At 37.5% G+C, this 23529-nt stretch overlaps 2 protein-coding genes across 2 annotated transcripts in view; one reads left to right on the top strand and one right to left on the bottom strand.

Moving 5' to 3' along the window:
- LOC112151482 (receptor activity-modifying protein 3) overlaps positions 1–14121 on the bottom strand; it is a 38634-nt gene extending 24513 nt beyond the window's left edge. Inside the window, exon 1 of the mRNA XM_024280444.2 lies at positions 13427–14121. Within this exon, the coding sequence (XP_024136212.1) occupies positions 13427–13478 (52 nt within the window). The 5' untranslated portion in view covers positions 13479–14121. The remainder of the gene's footprint in view (positions 1–13426) is intronic.
- A 3095-nt stretch (positions 14122–17216) lies between these two features.
- Positions 17217–23529, top strand: part of zmp:0000000991 (mucin-3A) — a 14257-nt gene continuing 7944 nt past the window's right edge. The window contains exons 1-3 of the mRNA XM_024279765.2: positions 17217–17531; positions 22924–23030; positions 23120–23297. Of these exons, the coding sequence (XP_024135533.1) occupies positions 17428–17531; positions 22924–23030; positions 23120–23297 (389 nt within the window). The 5' untranslated portion in view covers positions 17217–17427. The remainder of the gene's footprint in view (positions 17532–22923; positions 23031–23119; positions 23298–23529) is intronic.

Below are 23529 nucleotides of genomic sequence, written 5' to 3'. Positions count from 1 at the left end.
ATGACCCAAACCTTACACTGGCATGTTATCTATCCCATAGTAAATGTGGATGACACCAGAGAAAATCAAAAATCATAAAATAAAGTTCAGTGCAGTGTCTTGTGGGTCAGATGACCCCAACTCCCAACATCAACATACCTAGAATAGCTTTTAATTTTAGCCTCCATGATTAATTTTCAAACTATTGGCACTTCCATGAATTACGAGACGCCATCCATATGTCAATACTAAATAGCATAAACTTACACCGGGTCGTTCACTCATAAGGTTTATTCTCTAATGCTATCATAGATCCTTTTTAAGTCAAATTTGCTTCCAAGAAAACTGATAAAACACAAATTCAAGACACAAGCTAAGCATCAAAACACATGTCAGAATACCTGAAATATATGTCATACAATTCTGAGGTACATTTGTTCCAATGAGAATAAATGTTGTATTTTTTTTTCCTTGATAGCAGGTTAGACGACGTCAAATGAAAGAGTGAAAGTTTATCTGTTAATGATGGAATGTACTGCTCTAACACATTTACTGTAGATGTAAATGTTTGGCTTTTAGTTTACTGCTGAGAAAAATCTGTTCTCCAGAGACAATGTCAACATGACACTATCTATCTGAAATACATTCTCTTTGGGTCACAGATTATCTCTTAAAACAGAAAAAAAGGCATAGATGAAAAAAGGGAGCATGATCAGTTCTACCTTCATCCGCTACTCTGTAAAACGCATCTGCTGGGTTCACATTCATGCAAAGTCAAGGAGACAGACTTTGCGAGCGATCATCACTCATCCACCAGCTGACGGCAAAATAAATGAGTTCAGGAAAATGGTGAAGGAGACTGATCATCAGAGATGCTGGGAGGAAATGCCTTTCTGCACTTGGAAAAATGAAATCGGGCTTAGAGCTCAGAGCAAATTTTGCAACCAAAAGCAAAATATTTCAGGTTTGATTCAGCTGATGAGATCCTGAATTAAAAAACATTTGTAAAATAACAAGCTTTTTTCAACTTTTCCTTCATTGATAAATCAGGCGATTCTGTATTTTTTTTTTATTATTATTTGGATTACGGGATGTTCTTAATGAATTTAAAAGATTTAAAATATTCAAATATTTCTTTTTACATTTTTTTTACTGGTCCAGAATTTATTTTGATTCATTTTTATAGAAATGTTGTCACTTAAAGGAGAAACTTGTTGCTGTTTATTTAATAAAATAAAATAAATCCAAAAGGTTTTAAGAGATCTGAGAGTCTCGCGTAGCCAAAAAAAAGAGAACACTGATGCAAAACAGGAACAAAAGTGAACAATAAAAGGAATCCTAACTTCTGAAGATTTAATATCTCTAGCAAAAAAGAAGATATGTAGTTTGGATAACTGATGACGATACAAAAACACCTTGAAGGTTATCATATAAGTGGAAACTAAAATAGAAGATAGCAATGCTTCTTAGCAACAGATTATGTTACCTGTTACTCATATGAACATTGTGAAAAAACATTCTCAAAATACACAACAAATTTTGATTCTTTATTTTATTCCTTTTTATATGTTAATAGGAATTTTAATTTTAATTTGGATGCATCATTTTTGTCTTCCTATCCAAGCAACATTCAGTGAACTATCTATTTCATAAATAATAATAAAAGAAACAAAGTACAAATAATTTTGTTTTAATCCAAAATGTTACCATAAAATTTTACTCATTGATTCATTCATTTTCTAAACCCGTTTGGTCCCTTTCAGGGTCACTGGGGTACCAGAGCCAAAACCAGTCACTTGTGCTGTGCGAAGGCAGGATACACTCTGGACAGGTCGCCAATCTGTTGCAGGGCCCCAACACACACACTCAATTACACACCTAGGGGCAATTTAGAGTCAGCAATCAACCTATGAAGCTATGAACTTTAAACAGAATCATCAAATCACACACAGCTTTTTCTAAATATGGCGTTTATTTTGAAAGAGTTCTAAGAAAAGTGTGTTTATAGGACAAACAATGTCCTAATTTAATATGGAAATCTATAATCACTGATGTGAAAGTACAGAAGTTTCAGTTTTATGGTCCTCAGTACACAAGAATTGCCAAAAATATATATATTTTAAACAAACAAGTATTATTAGCAGGAATTTTTAGGTTTTTTTTTCCTATTTTTGTGCAGAATGAACCCAGGGGGCTGCCCTTATTTTTCTGTGATTCCTTATTTTACAGCACACACACAAACAAATGTAATAAGCCATAACGGAAGAAGCCACAAATGGGTTTGTGTTGCTGCTTTTTGTATGGGGTAAAAACACTTTGTGTTTTGGCCCGTGGGTTCTGTGGCCTTTTTGGTCGGAAGCCCTAACTGCTGCCTGAATTGTTCTGTTTACTCACTTGACCCAACTCCTCCATTATTTCCTCAACCCCATTTATCTGGCAGTTTCACTTCCAGGACCCCCATACACACACACACACACTCACAACAAACAGCGAGCTGTCAGAGGTGAAAAAGTTTTATTTTTTTCCCGCGTCGACTTTTCTTTAATCTGCTCTGGAGACTGAAATAACTTCCTGAGAAGACCGCCTGTGTCATCCTCAAATTGTGCGCTTGGTCTGATTGTAGGTCTTTCGTGGGGGTGTGAGCGATCCATTAGAAACACTTAGCCAGACAGCATAAACCAGGTTTGTGCTGCATTTGTCAGAGCGGGGTCTCACAGAAACAGAGGGGATCTGGGGGTCAAGGGGGCGTCAGGGAGGAAGGCTGGGGAATGACATACAGGAGGGGACTCTGGGTACTTGGCAAACAAAAGCAGGAAGAGGGGAAGGAAAAATAGAAGACTACTGGATGACCATGACGGAGAAAGACAGAAATAAAACGCCAGAGGAGGGGGTTCATTTTGAAAGTCTGTGGATGAAGGATGACAGCAGCTGAGGTGGCGCGGGAGTTTGTCGTGGGCGAAAGCGAGGCATCATGGCAAGCTTTTGGGATAACTTTATATAAATACGATCCATTTACCATGCGGAGGGGGAAATTACAGGCTAGCTTCAGCAGAATGTTCCCCCGTGGAGCTAATCCATCTGTCTGTGAGCCATCAACGCTGTTGCACCGAGAAACAACAAATCTGTTGTCTAAAAATTAAGGAAATTTAGGGGATTTTATCTTTTTTCAGCTTTCCGCTTCGTCTGTTGGGGAAAGATAAGATGCAGCTGTGGCTAACACAATCAGCTCACATGTTCTGCTTCATGAGGAAAATAATCAACTGGAACGAGGGAGTTTATTGTCAACTGCATTCAAGCTTCTATAGATTTTCCCCAAATTGGAAAGAAGCTTTTAATTTGAAAGAACAAAAGAAACTAAATAAGCCACTTTTTCAGCTCAAAACAACAGACCAGCAGAACAATCAAATCCAACAAAAGGCAAAATAAAATGGTTGGTTTGGATAATTTTATTGTGTTCTGTTTGCTTTCAGAGCAGCTTTCCATCGCTCGGCCACGTCAAAGCAGTGATTTCTGATTTGAATAGGATGCTTTTTCTTAAGAAAAATAAAAGCCCTTCTTTGGTTGTGTATGCCCTCCTTTTATGTATCATCTAAAAGCCTAAACGAATAAACAAATGCACAAATCCCTTTGGGTGATGTGAGTAACACAACCCATCCGTGAGATATTGAATGTCAATGAGTCTTGAGTATTAATTATCACCCTCAGGTGCAATACTTTGTCTGAAGAAGAAATACATTTTTTCCTCTGATTTAAATCTCATCAAGCCGTGCTCTAAGAAATACAATAAACATAGATGTGTGCCTCGAGGTTTGAACACATATTTTAAACCACAGAGCTGCTTGTTTGCCTGTCAGGGAAAACTGAGCCACAACGTCAAATGGAAGCCAGGAGACAAAAAAAAAGGATTTCATGTGAAAACCTGCAGTTCAGTAATAAGAGTTCGACTGACTGTTTTTGTTCAGTCGAAGGGTTGAAGGGACTTTCAGGCCTCCTGTAATGATGAGGTCGATATATATACATATACAATATATGCCCTAGGCGTAGAGTTGATCGACTCATCACTCCCTTGTGGCAGTTCCCCCTCCCCTCATCCAGCGAAAGCCGACAGCACCAGGTCCTTCTCAACACCCGGAGAGCGGAGCGGGATGTACGGCTGATAGACTCTGTCCGCTCTCTGGGTGTGGAGAAAGACATCGTGCTGCCTACCATCACCATGACTGAGAACCAGCACTCACAGAAGAGTCCTGTGGTGAAGGTGTTGCAGGGAAAGTGCAGCCCCGAGAGAGTGATGAGAAAAAAAAAACTTTAGTGTCGAGTGTTTACAAAACGCTTATTTAGACTTTTTTGTATTAATTATCGGGGCATAACTGTTTAAGAAAGTGGGAAACTGTCAAGTATTCACCAGATAATATTCCCAATCTAAGTTCAAAGCAGCTGATAAAAAAACTCTGATGACCCAGCAATCGAGCTGCATTTACACACAGATCTTGGTGACGTGAAAAGAGCCTCACATCAGATTTGTAAATAAAGACAGTTTTGTGTGTGAATATATGTAACAGGCAATTTGTGTGTACTTTTAAAAGATTTGTATGTGTAGTTAGTTTCAAGTTGTGTGTGTAATTTTATTTTGTCTTACTTTTGTATTTTGTCATTTTTGTACATGTGAATACACAATTTCAAGTACATAAAGTTACACACAAAATGCATTTTATGAGTTACAAATCAAGAATTGCGCACACACAAATCGATGAGTCTACTATCTCCCCATACTTTTCTATGGGTGACGTCACACTATCTCATGCAGTCGATGGTTTAAAGCAGGTTGAGCTACTTCTGTGATCTTTTGATACTTGATATTTATTTGTGGGACACTCTGTGACTTAAAATTGGTGTAGTTGTTTCATTTTATGCTGTTAACATATTCATTTTAGTGTTGTCGTTTTGCTTTTATAAATTGGTAAATGTGTTTTTTATTGTGTTAATTTTATAATGTATTTTACATGTTTTATACTGTATTTTATATTGCATTTGTTTTATAACATGCTTGATAATATGTTATATATCGCATTTTTTCTATTAAAACTTTTTAAATTGATAAATATGTTTATAATGTTTAGGTTAAATGTATTGTTTTGTAAAAGACCACCGATGGAAATTAGCTATTAAGCTAAAATCTGGTGCAAGCATCTTTGATTTTTAAGATCAATGTATTTGTACATTGTCCTGATAAGTGAATACACTAAATAAAACTAAACAAAAATATATAATATCGATAATTATAGTTATTACATAATTTGCTGTTGTATGCATAAAATCATAATTACTCAAGTCAATCAAATAAGAACAGTCTTAAGCCATATTGTCGTTTTTTGGAGTTGCCTAAAAAAATCTGCATCCTGCAAAACTACCTGGGTCTTTTAAAAAAAAAAAAAAAAAACGGTTTTCCTTGATGTTTGATTCAGTTGTCATTGGTAAATTGACATTTCTGGGTTATGGGGCCCATGTAATAAAACCTGCTTCATCACATAATATGGCCATGTTTGTTGTAAATATTCAAGATGTTTTGCTCAAAAATGTAAAAATTATCCTATTAAAAGTAGCATATGAGATTATTTTTTCTAAGTTTGTCGTAGAAACATATATGAAAGTAAGAAAAAAAACACCTCAGTTATGCGTTATTTATTACCTCATTATTCACCCATCTCACGCTCCTCTATCCCCCAAGGACAGTCCCTTTTTTCAGACGCCTTCTTACACTTCTGGTAACCTGAACTGAATTTACTCCAGCAGTAAAGGCACCTCACACTGCATTATCTAACAATTCCCCATAAAAAGCCAAAGCAATGTCAACACATGAATGAACTGAATGGACTAAATTGGGGTGAACAACTAATCATTGTGTCCATTGCAATTCGATTTTTTTGATTAACTCCGCAGCAGCGACGGAGCTTTTCTCCATCGCTTTTTCCTTTCATCCATAAAATGAGGCTTTAATTAAGTCTGGAGCTCCAACGCCCACACATCTCATCTTCTGCATTTGTCACGTGAGGGCAATCAAGAGCTGCCGGAGCGCGATGGGGGACTCGTTTATTTCATTCTCGACGGCTTTGACTTCATGAAGATACCAAAGTATTTAGGCTGGTTCAAAGAAAATTGGAACTAAAATTTAAGTTTGACTAGTTTGGAATCTCGATCATAAGCATACCAAAAACTGTCTTTCTTTTCACCTGAACGAATTGTCGGGGTGATCATGTTACATACTGTACATTGAATTAGCTGCTCAATCAGCTGTTCTCTTCCAAAATCTGTTTAAAGGTTTATTTATAAAGGTAAACTCTGCATTTCTTTACCATCCATATGATTTATTATTCATGAGTAGTCCACATTTTCAATCACAAGAGGCAGAAATCAGAGTCAAAGCACTTAATGCAATAATTATACTTGATTATAATGATCTAAAGTGCTTCAGAATAAATGCAGCTTTTTTTTTACTTTATTTTAATGGTGTGGACTATATAGACTAGATTATTTTCTTTATATTTTTTATTTCACTATTTTAAATTTGTTGCATTTTTGAAATTGTCTAAGAATGATACAATAGTTTAATGTTAGAAAAACATTTTCTTTTTTTTCTTTTAATTTAACCAAATATCACTTGTGTGGTTGTTCCTATCAAAATAAAGCTGTCTCTTTTTAAAATGTGTCTTGATTCCACTGAGCCTGGATAATCACTCCAATGACAATCCTGTTTTATGGTGTTTTTAACATGTTATTGTGGCATTATTCTTAAAATATAAGAAATATATGAAATATTTTATGATTAAAACTGCATTTCTGAGTATTTTTTAATTGAAATCGGGATGAATCAGATGAAAAAATGCCATTTGAAGACGTTTTCCCATGTTGCACATGTCCCACTGATACCATCTATTGTGATGGACCCACTTGCAGACAAATCCATTAACGTCTTCATTTTCCTCAGAACTGTACGGCTGGATAGCTCTAATATTAATCACCATTTCTATTTCACCGCTAAGGCGAGTTTGTTGTTGTGAGGAGCTCTAAGATAGCGAGAGAGAGTGTAAACAAAAGGATGATGGGAAATCAGTGTAAGATTACTTCTGCGCCAGCAGTCTCGCCTACAACTCAGAGGTACATTTCTGATTAACTCTTGTCATACTGCACAAACGTTGTCCTAGAAAAAGACACAGGTTTTTGGATTTTAGCTAAAAACGGTATAATCATAATTAAAACACGACTGGTAACGCTTTAGATCAACATAGGATTGGAGTGGGACTTTAAAGGGTAACCAAACCCTACTTCTTTTTTTTTTTGACTGATGACCTCTATGAATGGGGCTTTGAAAGTGAAGTCTGTTGGCCATTGCCTCATTTTTGACAAATTAAAATAACTTGTTTAAATCCTGAAAATATTGTCAAAAATGCTGTGTGTGCTGCCCCTACAGGTTGAAACGGGTAGTGCAGTTGAATTTTGCGATTGGTCAACTGGTGTAAGTCCCAGAAGTTCCATCTTTGATTCTGTAACGGTCATTGTCGTTAGCTTTAGCATGGCTTATAGGTGTTTTACCTTCGGTTGTCAAACATCTACTGGCTTGTACAACTTTCCAGTTGTCTTGGAAATTAGGGAACAGAGGTTCAGTCCAATTGGCATTAAATCCAGCAAACTCCATCCTGGTGATGGGATTTGTAATGAACATTTCACCTGGGATTGTTTGCTTAAATACATTAGTCTTTTTTTTTTTTTTTTGCTATGATGATAGCAGCATTTTATCACTCTCCATATTGAAGACCCTACATACATAACATAAAGCTAACCAAACTGTCAATCATAGATCCAAGCCACACCTCCGTCACTCAGTCCGTCTCCACTAGCCCCGTCCTGTTTTTTGCATTTTTCAAATCTGTGCGGAGAATTAAGTCAGCCGATAGAAAAAAACTTTTTTGCTCAACAGATTCACCCAGCAATCCTCGGCCTTGATATGACGAATGGACAGCTCCATTCGCCATACAGTTTTGCACATTTTTCAGCCGCAAACAGCCTCTATCCACTCATAAGGACAGTTGTGACTAAGGGTTAAACAAAAGATTTATCCCTAGTAGTGAAGTAAGAAATGTAATTTTCCTGTTTGCAAATTCTATGTGTTGTAATTAGAAATATGACTTCTACTTCCTGACTTTTGTTGCTTCATTAAATAGTTTACTGCTGCAGAACCAACTTGTGTACATGTCGCCTTTTGGTGCAACGAAAGGAAATTTGTTGCATCTTTGCAAGCTGCAGGCAGATGCAGAGAACTGAAGACTTTGTTTATTTGCTGGAGCTCCTGAGCTAAAAGAACACAGTGGTTTCACTCATTAAAAGTCTGATTTAATGGTTTGTTTTCTCCACTAATGAAGGAATCACCACCCATTAAAGAATTGCTTATACTTGCTGTAAATCAAGATAAATGAATTAAAGTGTTTATTCACTTAAGCCTTTTATCATTTCTGTTGTTTGATTTAGTTGAAAACACATCAGCATTCACGACAGTGTGTTGCAAAAGTAGGCTGTGATGCGTGCAGGATGAGCGCAGACAAAGTTCACGCCACCTCTGCTTCATGAATCTTTTACGGGGATCTAAAAGATTCATAATGCTTTTAACAAACCTCCCCAGCTCACCTAAGTTCACCTGTAATACTGTTACCGGCTCATTACCACGCTGACCTGTTAAAACCAAAGCCTTGCTTACAACAACCGTATTGACAGAGGTTTGAACTCCAGATAGTCCTGTCTCCGGGCTGAGCAGCACATGTGGGAGTAGCAGGCGCCTGGTTGAGCATCAGAATGTTAGTCACAGCTGAAGACGAGCTCTGCTAAGAGAGGCAGAAGAATTCAAACCTCACTGGATTTCTCTCTTTTTTTTTTTTTTGTCTGATGAAAATCTGCTTTGCCAAAATTACTTTTGCTTAAGGCTTTCAGATAAAACATAAAAAAAGTTTATGGTTCCATCTTAATCAGTTCAACCAGTTGCTTGAGCAGGACGACAATTAACTTTCTCTATTGGACAGGTGTGAGTTCTTACCTGAACGTTTGCAAGTAAACTCTGATGTGACTCATTACAGCATGAATGCACACATTCTCCAGCACGTATGTCAAGATCTTGGACATCCAGCTCACAATACTTCAGAAATCGAATTGTCAGGGCATCAAAAGTTGATTTTGGGTATATGCAGAATGGAAAAGTCCGTTGGTCCGGATTGAGTCCTGAACCTTGCGTTTGTTCTGTATTCAGACCGACGTCTTCCAAATATTTCAGTTTTGAACTAAAATCTATAAACAAAACCATGTGACTAAAGTTCTCTTCAGTCGTTGGCCATGAGAGAAAGAATAATGGAAGTCCTACGCTTCGATTTTTAATACATATACATTTGGAGATTTAACCATAAATGTTATCAAATATTTTACACCAAATTGCTTTTATTACATGCTCTGTCTGCATCCATCATTATGAGTGAGAACCTGAGAAAAATACTAGAAATGATGTTAAATACAGGCCAGTACAATTGTTACTATGAATCAGGAGACACTGATCACTGAAAATGACACAACAAAGCTCTGAAGTTCTGAGTCACAAAGTCTTCTGAAATGCAGCTTGATGTTTGAGTAGTAAAGATGTTTTTATGTCATGATCACATTTCTTTTCTTTGCAGCTTTTTCTTAATAACTATGAATTATTCAGATATTTATGAGATGAAAATGATTTAAAAAGCCTTTATGTAATGTATTATATTCAGAGGTATTGTGATGAGTCAACCTGTGAGTCAGTCTCAGAGGAGTTTTCTCAGCCTTCACCTACTTTTGCACTATGCGCTTGCAAACAAAGGAAAAAGCACTTTTGCTTTCAGAGGATGGACTCGCAAGTTATCTATTTTCTGTCATGTTATTTTCAAAATAAAATTACTACATTTTTTATGTTGTATTTTGCAATTTTCTAACAGTGCAGATAAAACAGCATGTCACCCAAAAAAAGAAAATATCACAAAAACGTGTTTTTTTTCTCATTTGATGTAGCTTTAAAATTGCATATTTTTCTAAAATCAACTGTTTTTATATTACAACTAAACTAATATTAAAAAAATTTACAATAAAGCTGCATCATGTGATCAATACCAAAGGTATCAGGACAAAAAGTACTCTTATTTTACAAAAATCAAACCCAAATCCAGAAGAAACAGTGTAACTTATGATTCATTCATATTTTGAACCTACTCCAAAATCCTTTGATCTAGTTTAAAAGTGTTTCAAGTTTAATTAGAATTATTCAATTTTTAGGCAAAATCTGAAATAATCTGTCATTTTCTAGGACATAGTTTCTGCAGAGCAGCAGGAGTTCAGTAGAAAATCCCCTCTGAGTTGTGAACTGGACTCTTGGAGCAGAGCAACCCCGTACCCCCTTCCCATCACCCATAGCTGAGAGGTCTCTGTTTACATTCTCTCCTGCAAGCTTACAGCTCCTCACACTCGGAGATTTAATCATGAATCCAAATGGAGCAGATAATTAAGCTAATGGCCTGTCCAGCAAATTTTCTACATCACAAATAAGCAACTTTTTTAGTTCGCTCCTGATTCACAACTTGAATAAAGAAATTCTCAGAAAATAAATTTTGAGCATAATTTTCTTTAATTAATTGTCTTTATACGTGTTTTTCTTCTGTAACTAAAACTGAACTAAAGACATAAAAGTATTTTTTCACCAAAAGGAAATAAGAACTTTATAAATAGAGCTGATACGCATTTCTCCAGCTCTGTTTTTTCAGGTGTTTGAGAAGCAGAAGAACCTCCTTCCCTCCCAGGGCGATTTCCTTCCCAGCAGCAGCACACGAGTGGCTGTTTACATGAGGGAGCAGACGCTTCACAGGGAGTCGCTCTTTTTTCTGTCAGGCAGCAGAGGACCTCAAACTGTGCAGAATCGACCACAGAGGTCCAAACTGAGGAGCAACAACGCAGCACGAGTCCCTGTGTGATATTCTCCTTCTCTGTGCACGCTCTTTGAGGATCTCAACGTGAAAACTTTTCAATCCAGACAAAAGCTATCACCTGACACCTGTGCTGCTGTCTGCACAGCATGAAGTTAGACGTCTGACTGTTTGTTTTTAGCACACAGATCATTTTTCTACTTAGAATCACAATAAAAACACGATCAGGGCCTCATATGATCATCTCAGACATACTGATGAGGTGAAAAATACATTTCTAGGGATGTCTGAGATAAATGCTTTAAGCAGCAAAAGCTTCTATTTTTTCTGCAAGAGATGTGATTTTTTTTTTTTTTTCTCAATCCTGATTTGCCTGTTTTCCAGCTTCTTGCTACTGATTTCCTGAATCAGGGTTGGGATCAGGTGTGTTCAATCAATCAATGAGTCAGCAAATTTGCAGAAAGCAGTTCGGAGAGAACGGCAGTGTGGTGGACCTCAAGGACTAGCATTGGGCCACCCTGAAGTATAGGTTTCATAAGGGTGATGGATTCAAACTATTTTGTATATTTTCACTTTTACTCAGATCTTCATATTTAAGGTTGAATTTAGAATTTGCAGAATCTGCTAATAAAGCTTAAAATCAGTATTTCCACACATAGAATGTAGTTTTTCCTTTTGGATCAAACTTGGTTGCCAGGTTTTCTTAAAAAAAACTTTGAGATTTTTTGTTGTTATTGCTCGAAAAATGTTATATTTTGGGTAAGTAGTGACTGCAGCCAAATATTTAAGCTTGTCCTCTTCTCGTTTTTGTTCTCTATTTCAAGGTAAATTTTGCTGTTTTAGGATCCCTCATTGTTTTAAAGTTCTTTATCCTGGAAACATCACAGTTACCACAGCAACTTCTTTAAAGCAACAGAAAACTGACCAGGAAAGAAAAATGCAGGAAGAACAAGATGACATTTTGACTATAGAATACAAACAAAAACCTTCTTTTTCTTGGATGCATCTCTATTGCAATTATGCCACTTTTAGCAAAAATGCAAAATCCTTACATCAGTCTAGTAGTTAAACCACAGTTTTTTAATCCAAACCCTGATTTTAGAATTACCAGAGTGTGTTTGTGGAAATTGCACACAGCTTTTTACCCTGCTGAACAAAACAGGCGAGCAGGAATAAAGGAAAAAACGACATTGGTTCAGCTTTCTCAGATACATAGCAAAGCCAAGAATACATCATAGTGGACGTGAGTTACCCTAAATGTTGTCTGACAAAAAGAAATTTAAGGTTGAAAATGCTATAAATGTAAATATTTTTTTATGTATTCAAAGATTTTTTTCAGTTTAAAAAAATTGAAGATATTTCAGTTTTGTTGATATATAATTCAACTTATGGTCATTGCTTAAAAATGAATAAATTAAGGTTCAGTAAATGTGGGCTTGTTTGAATTAGTTTAGGAAGTTTAGTTTTAGTTTAGTTTTTGGAAGATCTGACAACACTAGACCCAAACCATGATAGCACCACCGTTTTATTTGACACATATAGGAGAAATGAGCAAAAATGCGAGATTAAGTTTCCAAAATTTATAACCGCATCGTATTTCAAATTACCATTGAGCTGAATTTAAGTATTTCTACATAGACTGATTAAACTCTGAGAGCATTTACAATCTTTCCCCTCCAAATGTCTTGCATCATCTCCCGCCTCTGCTATGACAAACGTGTCCTGAAGGTCATCCTTTGCCGTTCCTCTATTCCTTTATTTCATTTCAGGCAGGCACCGCTTCATTTCATCACTCAGCATCTCTGGTGCTTTGTTTTGTTTTGTTTTTTTCGTTTTTTTGTAACGTGTTGTGACAGCAGTCTGGCTGGGTCAAATGCTGTTGCAAAAACAATGCAAAGCACTCTGCCAGGACGCTGCTTTTCCCAGAAAAAGCAACCCCAGACCCTCAGACTGAGACCCCCACCTGGTTTGTCAGCTGGAGGAAGCCAACTATTTTCAATCAGAGTAAAACCAGATGGTGCAGACTATCCCCCCTGACCCCACTGATAAAACCTCTGCCACACTTGCAGGCCATGATGGGGCATCTACTGATAACAGGAGGCTGTTAAAATTCATGCTTTGATCCGCCTCTGGCATTCATTGCTAAATCAGGACTGGAGAAATGGTTTTAAACATGATTAGCAGGTTGTCCCACTGGATCCGGGTCAGAACGGTCCACGAGGCCACAATGTAAATCCTCAATGAGTGTCAAAGAAAACTAGTGTTGCTGATAACTCCTTATGAGAGGCTGGGTGGTGCAGAAAAAATGTGTTATGGGATGAAATAGCCAAATTGGATCAGCTGCTAAAGTAAAACAAATGTAAACAAATCTGGATTTCAGACTCTTATGGCTCAAACTGATAACTTGGAGTTTGATCCTCTGGTGGACATTTATAAAAAAGAGAAAGTATACAATAAAACATGACAACACTCACCAAACACCCCAACAAGAAAAAGTTTAAATACTGGCAGCTCATTAGTATCCATCACGCTGGGAAGAGAATCCGGTCGGGCTGGGAATGAAACCTCATCGAAAGATCCGGGAAAATTCCCCCTTAAAGCGAGCCATCGCCGAGTTTATCCCGACTGAACGCGGACCTTCACGCTGACCCGAGACGAGAAGCTCCAGAGGCTCACGAGAGGAGAAGTGGATCCCACAGGCTGCGCTGCGACCGCGGCTGCTGCTCTGCGCGGAGCCGGCGGGAGTCAGGGCTCAGGACCGTCCTGCATCCTCCAGCAGGGAGGCAGGGGATGAGGGGGTGGTCCCTCCCCAGCTGTCAGGATGCATCCAAGTGTCTAACATTAAGCTCTTCACACATACATGAAGATCTACCAATAAAGTGGGGAATAAAAAGGAAAAAAAAATAAAATAAAAATTTGATTTAATCAAATTTAACAGTAATGTGCTCAACTCTGTCCCCCCCCCAATTTTCTTTTAATCACATTTTAACTAATAATTTAGCTACTTGTCGACTATATATTTTATAAATGACAATATTAAGCCGAAATATTCTTAATTTTATATATTTATACAATAAACCGGATTCAAACTTGTTTTATATGTAACAACACTGCCACCGTGTGGCCATCTTTAGAATGCACAAGCTGAAATCCTTCCATCAACTTTTTAAAATACTGTGTTTCAAGAAAATTAATCATCCATTTATTTTCTTATTGATTAATATAATCACTATTTCGACATATTTTCCACTTGAAATTTAAGTTAAATTTCACCTAAAGTCCATATTAAAAAACTGATTTTTGTCCAATTTTAGAATAGAATAGAATAGAATGTGTTGCATACAACATGCATACAACGAAATTCCAGAAAGTGCCATTCATTCACATATTTGTGAGTGTAAACAACAATGTTCTAATCAATTTTTAAATAGTATTTTTCATGTTCTATTGTCTTGTGGTCAACAACCTCTGGTCAACACAATGCAAAAAATACTACTCATAATAGTCCACTTATTGGAGGTTTTCTCTGTGGGATGGAAACAGTTTTTCCGTCTGTCTGCTCGTGTTCTGATTGCTCAGGTCACAGTTCAAACTGAGCGTGTTCTCTATGTGATGTATGTGTTTGCCCCTGTTGAAACACTGGGAGTTGTGCAGTTCAAGTGGAGTGGGGAATTGAACACCCAATGATCTTCCTGGCTGAGTCTTTGACCTTTAGGGGACCTTTTTTCTGAGCTGCTGGTAAACCACAAGCTGATACAGTATGTATTCCATATTGCAGCAGTAGAACATGAGTCTCTGATAGAAGATGTTCTTCTTCAGAACCCTAAAGAAAAAAGTCTCTGCTGGGCCTTTTTCAGCAGCTCAGACGTCTAGAGAAGTCTCTTTACATTTTTCCTGTTGACGTAAAGCGGAGATATGATGTTTTTTTCTTCCTCCTGCAGTCGATGATCAGTTATTTTTTCTTTGAGATGTTTAGGAGCCGGATGTTTTCCTTACACCATCTCGACAGGCACTCTCCCTTATATATCCCCACATCACTGAAAAGGGTGACTATTCAGTGGATCTGTTTCCTCTGTAAGCGTACTGATGAGAGTCAAAGCTCGGAAGCAGGAGAGACATGATATGACTCAGCATCCATTTTTCAAGACATTTCATCACTACTGGTGTGAGTGCAACTTGGTTATCATTCAAGGTGGAAATGTGTGTTTTTATCATACATTTTCCCCCAACAGATAGACATAACACATATAAATATATTAATTTTAACAATATATTAATCTATGCATTAACCCATTGATGTCTTGATGCAAACATGCATCAAACCACTTTGGTTCAAATGTTATAATAATTTAGTATTAAAACAATGTTTTGTTTTTTTTTTTTTGCTGAAAAGACATCAAGCATCGAGGGGTTTGTTTAATAATTTGCTTAAATTATTTTTGTTTTCATTTTTATACTATTTCAAATGGGAAAGGAAGTTCCATTGAAGTTACAGGAAGTTACATTTTCCCTAAGGTCCAGCTTAAAAACTGTTTTTAAAGATTTTATCTAAGACGATACACGTAGCAAATATATTAATCATACCAAATAATAACTAATTTACTTGTTTAAAAATTGTTACTTTTTTGGACACCAATGGAAGTTACAGGAAGTTAGGACTAAATTTACAAAAATGCATTTTGATATTTACCTAAAAGATAGATATAAAAAAATATCAATTTATTTGCCTTTAAATATTTTATGTTCATTTATTTATTTATTTGTTTGTTGCACATTAATTTCTTTGATATTGCTTTTGCACATCACTTTTAGCTGCAAAAACTGATTTAAAAATACTTTTTGCAAGTAAGAAAAAATTTAAATAGGAAAACAGTATAATTCTGGTCATATTTACATAAATCACTCATTTGTCCATTTTTCAGTTTGGCTGAATTACTTTCTTGGTTTTGAGGTTGTTGGAGCCTATCCTTGCTACTATTGGGCAAAGGCCGGGTACACTCTGGACAGGACGACAGTTATGTCCAGTCGTGGGGTGATATAAACTAATAGGTGTTTTTACCTGCTTTCTGTACCACATTTATCTGTAAACATTTTATAAACAAGCTGCACTTTAAAATTCTATAACTAGCTGGTAACCAATGTAAGAACTTGAGAAAAGAAGCAGTTGCAGTCAGTTCTCCTGGTTCTGGTCCAGTTTTCATGAACAGTCATGTATTTTATGTAAAATGTACAGTATGTACACAAAAAATGCAGATAAGATATGCAATACTTAAACAGATCAAGTGAATTTAAATGCAAATCACATGCATAACATAGCTAATATCTCATTTATAAACATTACATTTAATAAAAATTACAAAACTGTAAGAACTTCAGATGATATGAAAGTAATTATCTGTGAATTTATCAATACTAAGTTGTGAATATAAATAAATATCATCATTGTAAACAGAAACAACTTTTGTAAACATGTTTGCTTACAAAAGAAAAAAGATAAATGCAAATCATAAAAAAAAGTAAAAACATAGAATAATGACAGTTTACGACAGGCATTGAAGCACAGGAGGTATGTTTACAAAATAATTCAAGCAACACTGCAGAACTAGTTTGTTAGGTAAGATCACTATCGCTGTTACATCCTATATGACTGATTACGTGAAGCAAATACAGGCAGAGAATACTGGTCAAATTATGAGTAAAATATAATTTTATAATCCCGTGGACACAAGAAATTATTGGTGGAGTTAATGTTAATGTGTTATCAAACTGATTGCCATTCAATATATGCAGAGTTCTAAAAATGTTCCTCTTTATAAGATCTTTTTGGGTAAATTATGTAAAATATCAGTAATTTTTTCATACATTCATTGTGACAAAAGACTCATTAGCTAACACTTTAAAAGATGACTTACTCATATATGATTTAATTTGAATTGTGACATATTGACTTATTCTAATTGTACAGAATTCACAAAAAAGATGATTGTTTAAGTGGTAACTTTAATTTAAAAATACATTTTTCAGAGAGAAAGATAGTCAAACCTTTCTTGTTTTTCTAATAATTAATCTTATTCAAGATTTTTTAATTTAATATTTATCAAAAAAAAGTCTTAATGAATCCCCCACGTATGAGCCTCTTTTATTAATCTGCACGCGCCTTATTCTTGAGCGCGTGCTCATAATACTTACAATATTTACAATGCGGGCCTCGTGACCTGTAAAGGCAGCGGGAAAGGTGGTTCGAAAGGTCAAGAAAGGGGACGGAGTTGGCTGTTGTCACCTGCACCGCAGTTCCGCTTTACCTGTCCTGTCTGTCACAGCACAAGTGCTGCTGCTGACCTTTACTCTAAAAGTGACTTTTTTAAAATTCCACAATTTTTCTCACACCGGCTCGGAAAAATTCCTTCGCGCATTTTTAGGATGCCGGGCTGCGCCAGCCTGAAAACTGCGAGCTTCCTGAACCGGTTGAAATAGGATGTCAACAAATGACGCAGCAGAAGCGGAGCTCAGAGTTGTAGGAGGGAAGACGAAGACGGTTCAGCGCGGGACAGCACCTCCGAGGAGCACAGCCGCCGCACGGTAGAGTTTCACCACTTTAAAGTCCACTTTACTCTTGTTAATAGGAGAAATTTGTGCTTTTTTTTAAGCCGCTACGCGACTCTGTATCCCTCCGCGTTGGTTTAAAACCGAGAGCCACCCCTCCGAACCCCGTTCAAAAATATGCACTTTTAAGGGTTTAAAACGATTTTTAAGACAGCAAACGTGTCGCAGCAAAAAAAATCTACCATATATCGATTAATTACATCACTTTTGTACATTCGGCGTCAACTCTTTCCTGCGATGTAAACATTTTAGAATTGTTTTCAGGATTCTTGCTGCCATATTTGAGGGGTTTAGAACGTTCAAGAGTTAGCTTACTTTGGAGTTACTTTAGCTTGAGCTGCTGGAATTTTGAATGGTACTAAAATGTGACGCATCAATAATAACTTCCATTACAATACCCTCGTGCATGACTGTCCTTTTTGTGGTGTGTCCGTCCTGAACACGGTGATACCGTAACTTCAGTGTAGCTGTTTTGGCAGGCAGGTTGACACACGCTCACTCCATCCCGCAGCTGAGCCATACATACACAACCCCCCCGGCTGTGCCTGCAATGTATGCCAGGCTGGAAGACGGATGCGTCTGCGCATCAGGACAAGTCTCAATTTGCCCTGACCCCTTTTGTAATTGCTTGTCATCTTTTGTTTAGCACAAAACCCCCAACAAAGATTTTAAGGTGGAAGTCATTTTCCACTCTTTACATGTGTTTTTCGTGTCCAGCCCACACCCACACTTGAGGTTCAGGCTGGATCCATTCGGATTATGTAAGCTCTGGCTTGTAAATGGTCACACACCCACAGCGAGGAAGCAAGAACACCGCAATTAGATGCAAAGCTGCAGCTTTTCTGAGCCAAAAAAATTAATCATTAGCTTAAATACTTTTTAGAAGCAGATGACTTTCTCCTGACGTGTCAGGTGTTACCTTAAAGTTTATGTGTCACCAGACCAGACCTATTCTGTCCATTTTAGCTAGTTTTTGCATGCTGAATTTTGCTGGAAACTTCTGATCAAGATCCTTTTTATTATGTAAAATGTTAAAAATATAGCAGAATTGTGTTTTCAGCACTCCCATGCCGAATAAGTTCAATGGATCAAACTGTCCCAAATAAATTGATCATTGAAAAGTAATCCACTTTCATAATTGGGTTTATAAAAAGAAAATTGACTGTTTTCTCAGAAAATTCACTTTTTTGTTAGTTTTTAAATTCTTTTCTAATTTTATGAATTTAAATTGAACCTATTTTCAGGGTTCATTGTGTCAGTTCAAAACCAATATCAATACAGTTTGTGTCAGGACGAGCATGAAATGTAAAATCTTTGCCAAAACGAAATATGCAAATCAGACCTAACTAGATTCACTGTGGTGACCCCTGAAGGGAAAAGCGGAAAGGAAAATAATACAAAGAAATTCCACCTTTTGTGGGTTTTAAATCTATATTTATGTGAACAAGTTAGTACTAAACTAGCTTATAATGGTAGGATCTGACCCATTTTTATGAAATCTCGATGAAACAGAAATTGAATTTATTCAGTAGGGTGTGATGCCAAAGCCAATCTTTATTTCTGCTTTTAAAGACCCACTCCGATGAAATTTGTGTTTTTAGCATGTTCTTGTGTTTTTTTTTTCTAAAAAATTGAGAATAAATATAAAGAAAATTAAGATAAAAACTACATTTTTGAGTATTTGTATATAAAAATCAAGTGAATCAGGAGCAGGTGAAAAAATGCAGTTTACAAAAAAACATTTTTGTCGCGTAGAAAATGCTCTCAAGCTCACTGCCCAGCTTTATTCTGTTGCATCTGCTTGTTTGCAAATTTGCAGAGAAATTCATTAAAGATTTGCAAAAAGACAGAAGAAAAAAAAATATTTAAAATGTATCATTTATATTCTTATTATTCATTAATAATGCCTCCTTCCTAGCTGTCAACTGTTTTTAAATATTGATTTGGAAAAAACATATACCTAAAGAATGCAGGTATTCTAATTATTAGTGTTTTTATGGCACACCACCCTTTTTAAGGCCCATCCCTTGTATGGCTGTCTCTTGGACCTTGAATCCCACGATAGTTTAGTTTTGAAGCATCAGCTTATCATGTCAGATTCTAACATTTGTTGTCGTCTGCACTTGCTACTGTCCCTATAATATAAACTTTCTGAGGTTATTTAAATATTGGCAAGAAGCTTCCCCTCCTCTCTTCCCTCTTTAGAGAACATGGATCCCTTCAGGTCTGCTAGCCCTAACATATTACACTGTTGAAATAAGATTTGTTCTGCCGCCTCAGGCTAAGTAAGGCTTAAAATGCACACTTATTAGGGTGTGTTTTCTTAGAAGAAAATGAGAGTTAGGTGTTCTCTCCTCTCTTGCGCTTCTCTCTCATGTCTTGTCGTGGCAAGCTTGAAAGGAGAATGTGCTTTAATGAGTTAGATGAGGTGCCCCTAAAGGCAAGGCGGTACGCTGACAAGTAGATGGTGCACGTTTTTTCGGAAAGAACAATACAAGCTAATGAAAATTGCCTCACCTAGTGCCTGCAGATTAAAACCCAAGTGTTATATCGGCTATCGAGGAGTTTCAGTTCACTTCGAAACTGTTCATTGCCTGAAATGTTCATTAAGAGATGATCACTGGCATTTTGTGCACTGTTGGCTGAGCAAAGGTTGTTGCTACAGTGACACATCCAGCCCAATTTAGATAAGGACTCATCTTTGTTCTGCCATCGTCACAGGGAAAGGCATTTTGGCACAGCAGTGTGGGTTCGGCAGCAGTAAATGTGCATACCGGTATGCATGTTTCAGGAACTGTGAGTGGGAGCTGGTTGTAAGGGAAAGTGCTGACTGGTTACATAAGCTCTGCTTATCAAGCCAGCACTGTTGGAAGGATGAGATGAGAGGAGCTGTTGTGTTGTCTCAGTTTTGCGCTTAGCAACATCAAGAAACGATTCTGCAGCAGAAAATACAGGTGTTTGGAAGTCATTATGTTGTATAAATAGATAAAAAAATAGATTGTCTTGGCTGTTAAACAAGCTCTTCTCGTCAGGACAGCTGCACTGTTCACGTTTAGGAAGCCTTTGTGCCCCGAAGCTGCAAATCACCCCTCAATGGGTGTAAATGCCTGTAATTATTAACAGTTGACTTCAGATGTGTATCTTACGCTACCATGGCAACATTTGTGGGGGAGTTGTGAGCTCATTGTGTCGATGTGTCTGCAGAAATGCACAAAAACAGAGTTTTGTAAAAGTTGGTACTGTGTGTTTTTAAGGCACTGGCTGACACCAGGGAAGATTATTTTAGAGCTGAAAAACAGACTCTTGGTTAAAAACTACCAGCTGTCTATGCTCTATTTGTCTGCTGTGCCTCAACACCTTTACAGCTGCTGTAGTTTAGTCTGTTAAATAACAATATAATAAAAAAAAAGACTTATAATTCTAAAGTTGGCTTTCGTTCTGTTTTTGAAATCAGTTTTGGAGAGGGGTAGTTAAATGCTAAAAGCATTTTACCAGCATTCGGTACAGTGGGTCTTAAGCTGCGTTAACACCAAACACAATTTGCGTGTCAGGAGCGTCCAGATTCAATGTTAAATCAATGTACAAATGCAATCAGAGGTCCCACGGCGCAGTTTGAGCATCGGGTGCAGCAGTCTGGCAGCAGTGTGTTTTGTGGCGTTGCTGCACACCCAGAGTTCAAGTATCTGAATTTTGGCAAAAAAGACTCATCACGTCAACCAATCAGGGATACAGTTTTGGTCATGGAATTTGTTGATGATGTGTTTAGCAGGTGTAGTCCAAAACAAAAGAAGCTGATCCTTTACCTCCTGAACTTTATGATGCTTTTCTTATTTGTATGGGGGGAATAATAAAAAAGTTCCTCTAATTTAATTTTATTTTTTCCCTTTGTCTATTGGCGTATACTTGTATAGCGCTTTACTAGCTTCCTTGAAGGCACAAAGCGCTTCGTTCACACACATTCATGCACTGGCACTAACCTTCCACCAGAAGCAACTTGGGGTTCAGTGTCCTGCCCAAGGACCACTCTTTACCTCTGCACGGCTCCATGGCTGCTGGGATAGCATCAAACTGGGTCACAGAGAGACGGAAGTACCGCTGAAAGCATCCATTATTCAGACGCAGCTCCTGCAGTAAATGGTGAAGCTCACCGCACTGAGAGAATCTCTGAATGATCTCATGAACCCAGACATGGAGACGTGATTACCGATGCTTTTGTAGAGCTAAAAAAATCTCTAAACTTCATCAGAGTCTTCTATACATTGTAGATGAGATATACAGTCAACGGTTCAACGAAGTGATGACGCTAAAAACTTTAGACTCTTGTTTAGAGCGTCAAATTTATGAACACATTTTTGGACAAGCATCCAGCAACAAATTTGACGTGCGTCAACAGAGAGGAATTGTATCAAATTTGGTGTGAATGCAGGATTACAATAATTATTTTTCTGTTAGAAATTGTTGCAAAAAACTATTTATTTTATTTTATTTGCGGCATTACAGTGGGTTGGTGGATCGTCAAGGGAGTAGCCTGCTTTCACTCTGCTGTAGCTGGCACTGGCTCCAGCATCCTCCCATGACCCCGAGCAGCAACAGAAGATGAATGAATGGAAACGACAAAAGCTGCACTGTTTCTCTGAAATGACTCAAACATACCAGTTCTCACACAGTGTCCCTTTTTCAAACTGATACATATGCTACATCTCCAGAACTGAGTCTTATTCAGTGGTGATAAAAAGCTGAAACATCAGTACATGACAAGCTAAAATTAAACTTGGCGCTCCTGCAGGATGATAATCTCCATGTTGCTCTGATTCATTTTCTGGCAGCTTGGATTAGAAAACTGCCCTGCTACCCTCTGCACGGTGGTGCAGTGGTTAGCGCTCTTGCCTCACAGCGAGAAGGCCCCGGTTCGAATCCCGGCTGGGAGCTTTCTGTGTGGAGTTTGCATGTTCTCCCCGTGCATGCGTGGGTTTTCACCGGGGACTCCGGCTTCCTCCCACCGTCCAAAAACATGCTTCATAGGTTAATTGGTGACTCTAAATTGTCCCTAGGTGTGAATGTGAGAGTGGATGTGTGTGTGTGTGATTGAGGCCCTGTGACAGACTGGCGACCTGTCCAGGGTGTACTCCGCTTTCGCCCATAAGTGGCCGGGATAGGCTCCGGCACCCCCGCGACCCCGAAAGGAAAGAAGCGGACAAGAAGGTGGATGGATGGATGGCCCTGCTACCCTGACAACATGAAGGCTCAATAAAATCTTGTTTTGTGGGGACTTTTTAACTTGAATCAATTCAGTAATTTGTTTAAAAACTAAAAATATTGTAAAGCTTCATGTTTGATTGAAATATATATATATTTTTTTTTTCTCAAGGCAACACCAACAAGAAACATTTGATGGAAGATTCCTGTGTGACTTTCATCGGGGTGACGCAGCTGAGCAGGATCAGTCAGCCACCAGACACGAAGAAACACACAAAAGTAAAGCTCACTCAATTTAAACTTATTTTTGCTGTTAGAGTCAGTTTGGTTGATCTGTGACCAGAACATGATTTTTTTTTATATTGCAGCATTGATTTCAGAAGCAGATGGGGTACAAAGAGAAGCTGTGCCACATCAAGATCTTTTGGATGTGCACATCCAGAAGTCTGCCAGGCCCAATTTCACCTCCTCTCTCTCCATAAGACTGTCCAGATCAAACTTACTGCTCCAGGAGAATTCAAATGCCTGGTGGGGTCAGCAGACCAGGTAACTTTTCCAAAGTTTTCAGAGAATCTGTTCTTCTTTGTCATACTGTAAAACCTAGTAAATTATTTCACTGCTTTACATTAAGCATTCATATTAAGTTAATTATTTTTATGGACATTTTTTGTTTGTGGGTTTGTAAGACACAGCTGCCAACATGCCAGGAAAGAGTCATGCAATAAACTAGTTTGGAAATATCCCGAGCTAGAATCGCAGATTAGTCATCTCTCCTTTT

The sequence above is a fragment of the Oryzias melastigma genome, linkage group LG20 (assembly GCF_002922805.2).
Source record: "Oryzias melastigma strain HK-1 linkage group LG20, ASM292280v2, whole genome shotgun sequence".
Classification (NCBI taxonomy): domain Eukaryota; kingdom Metazoa; phylum Chordata; class Actinopteri; order Beloniformes; family Adrianichthyidae; genus Oryzias; species Oryzias melastigma.
The sequence above is the reverse complement of the archived record's forward strand: the minus strand, read 5'-3'. Positions and strand labels throughout refer to the sequence as shown.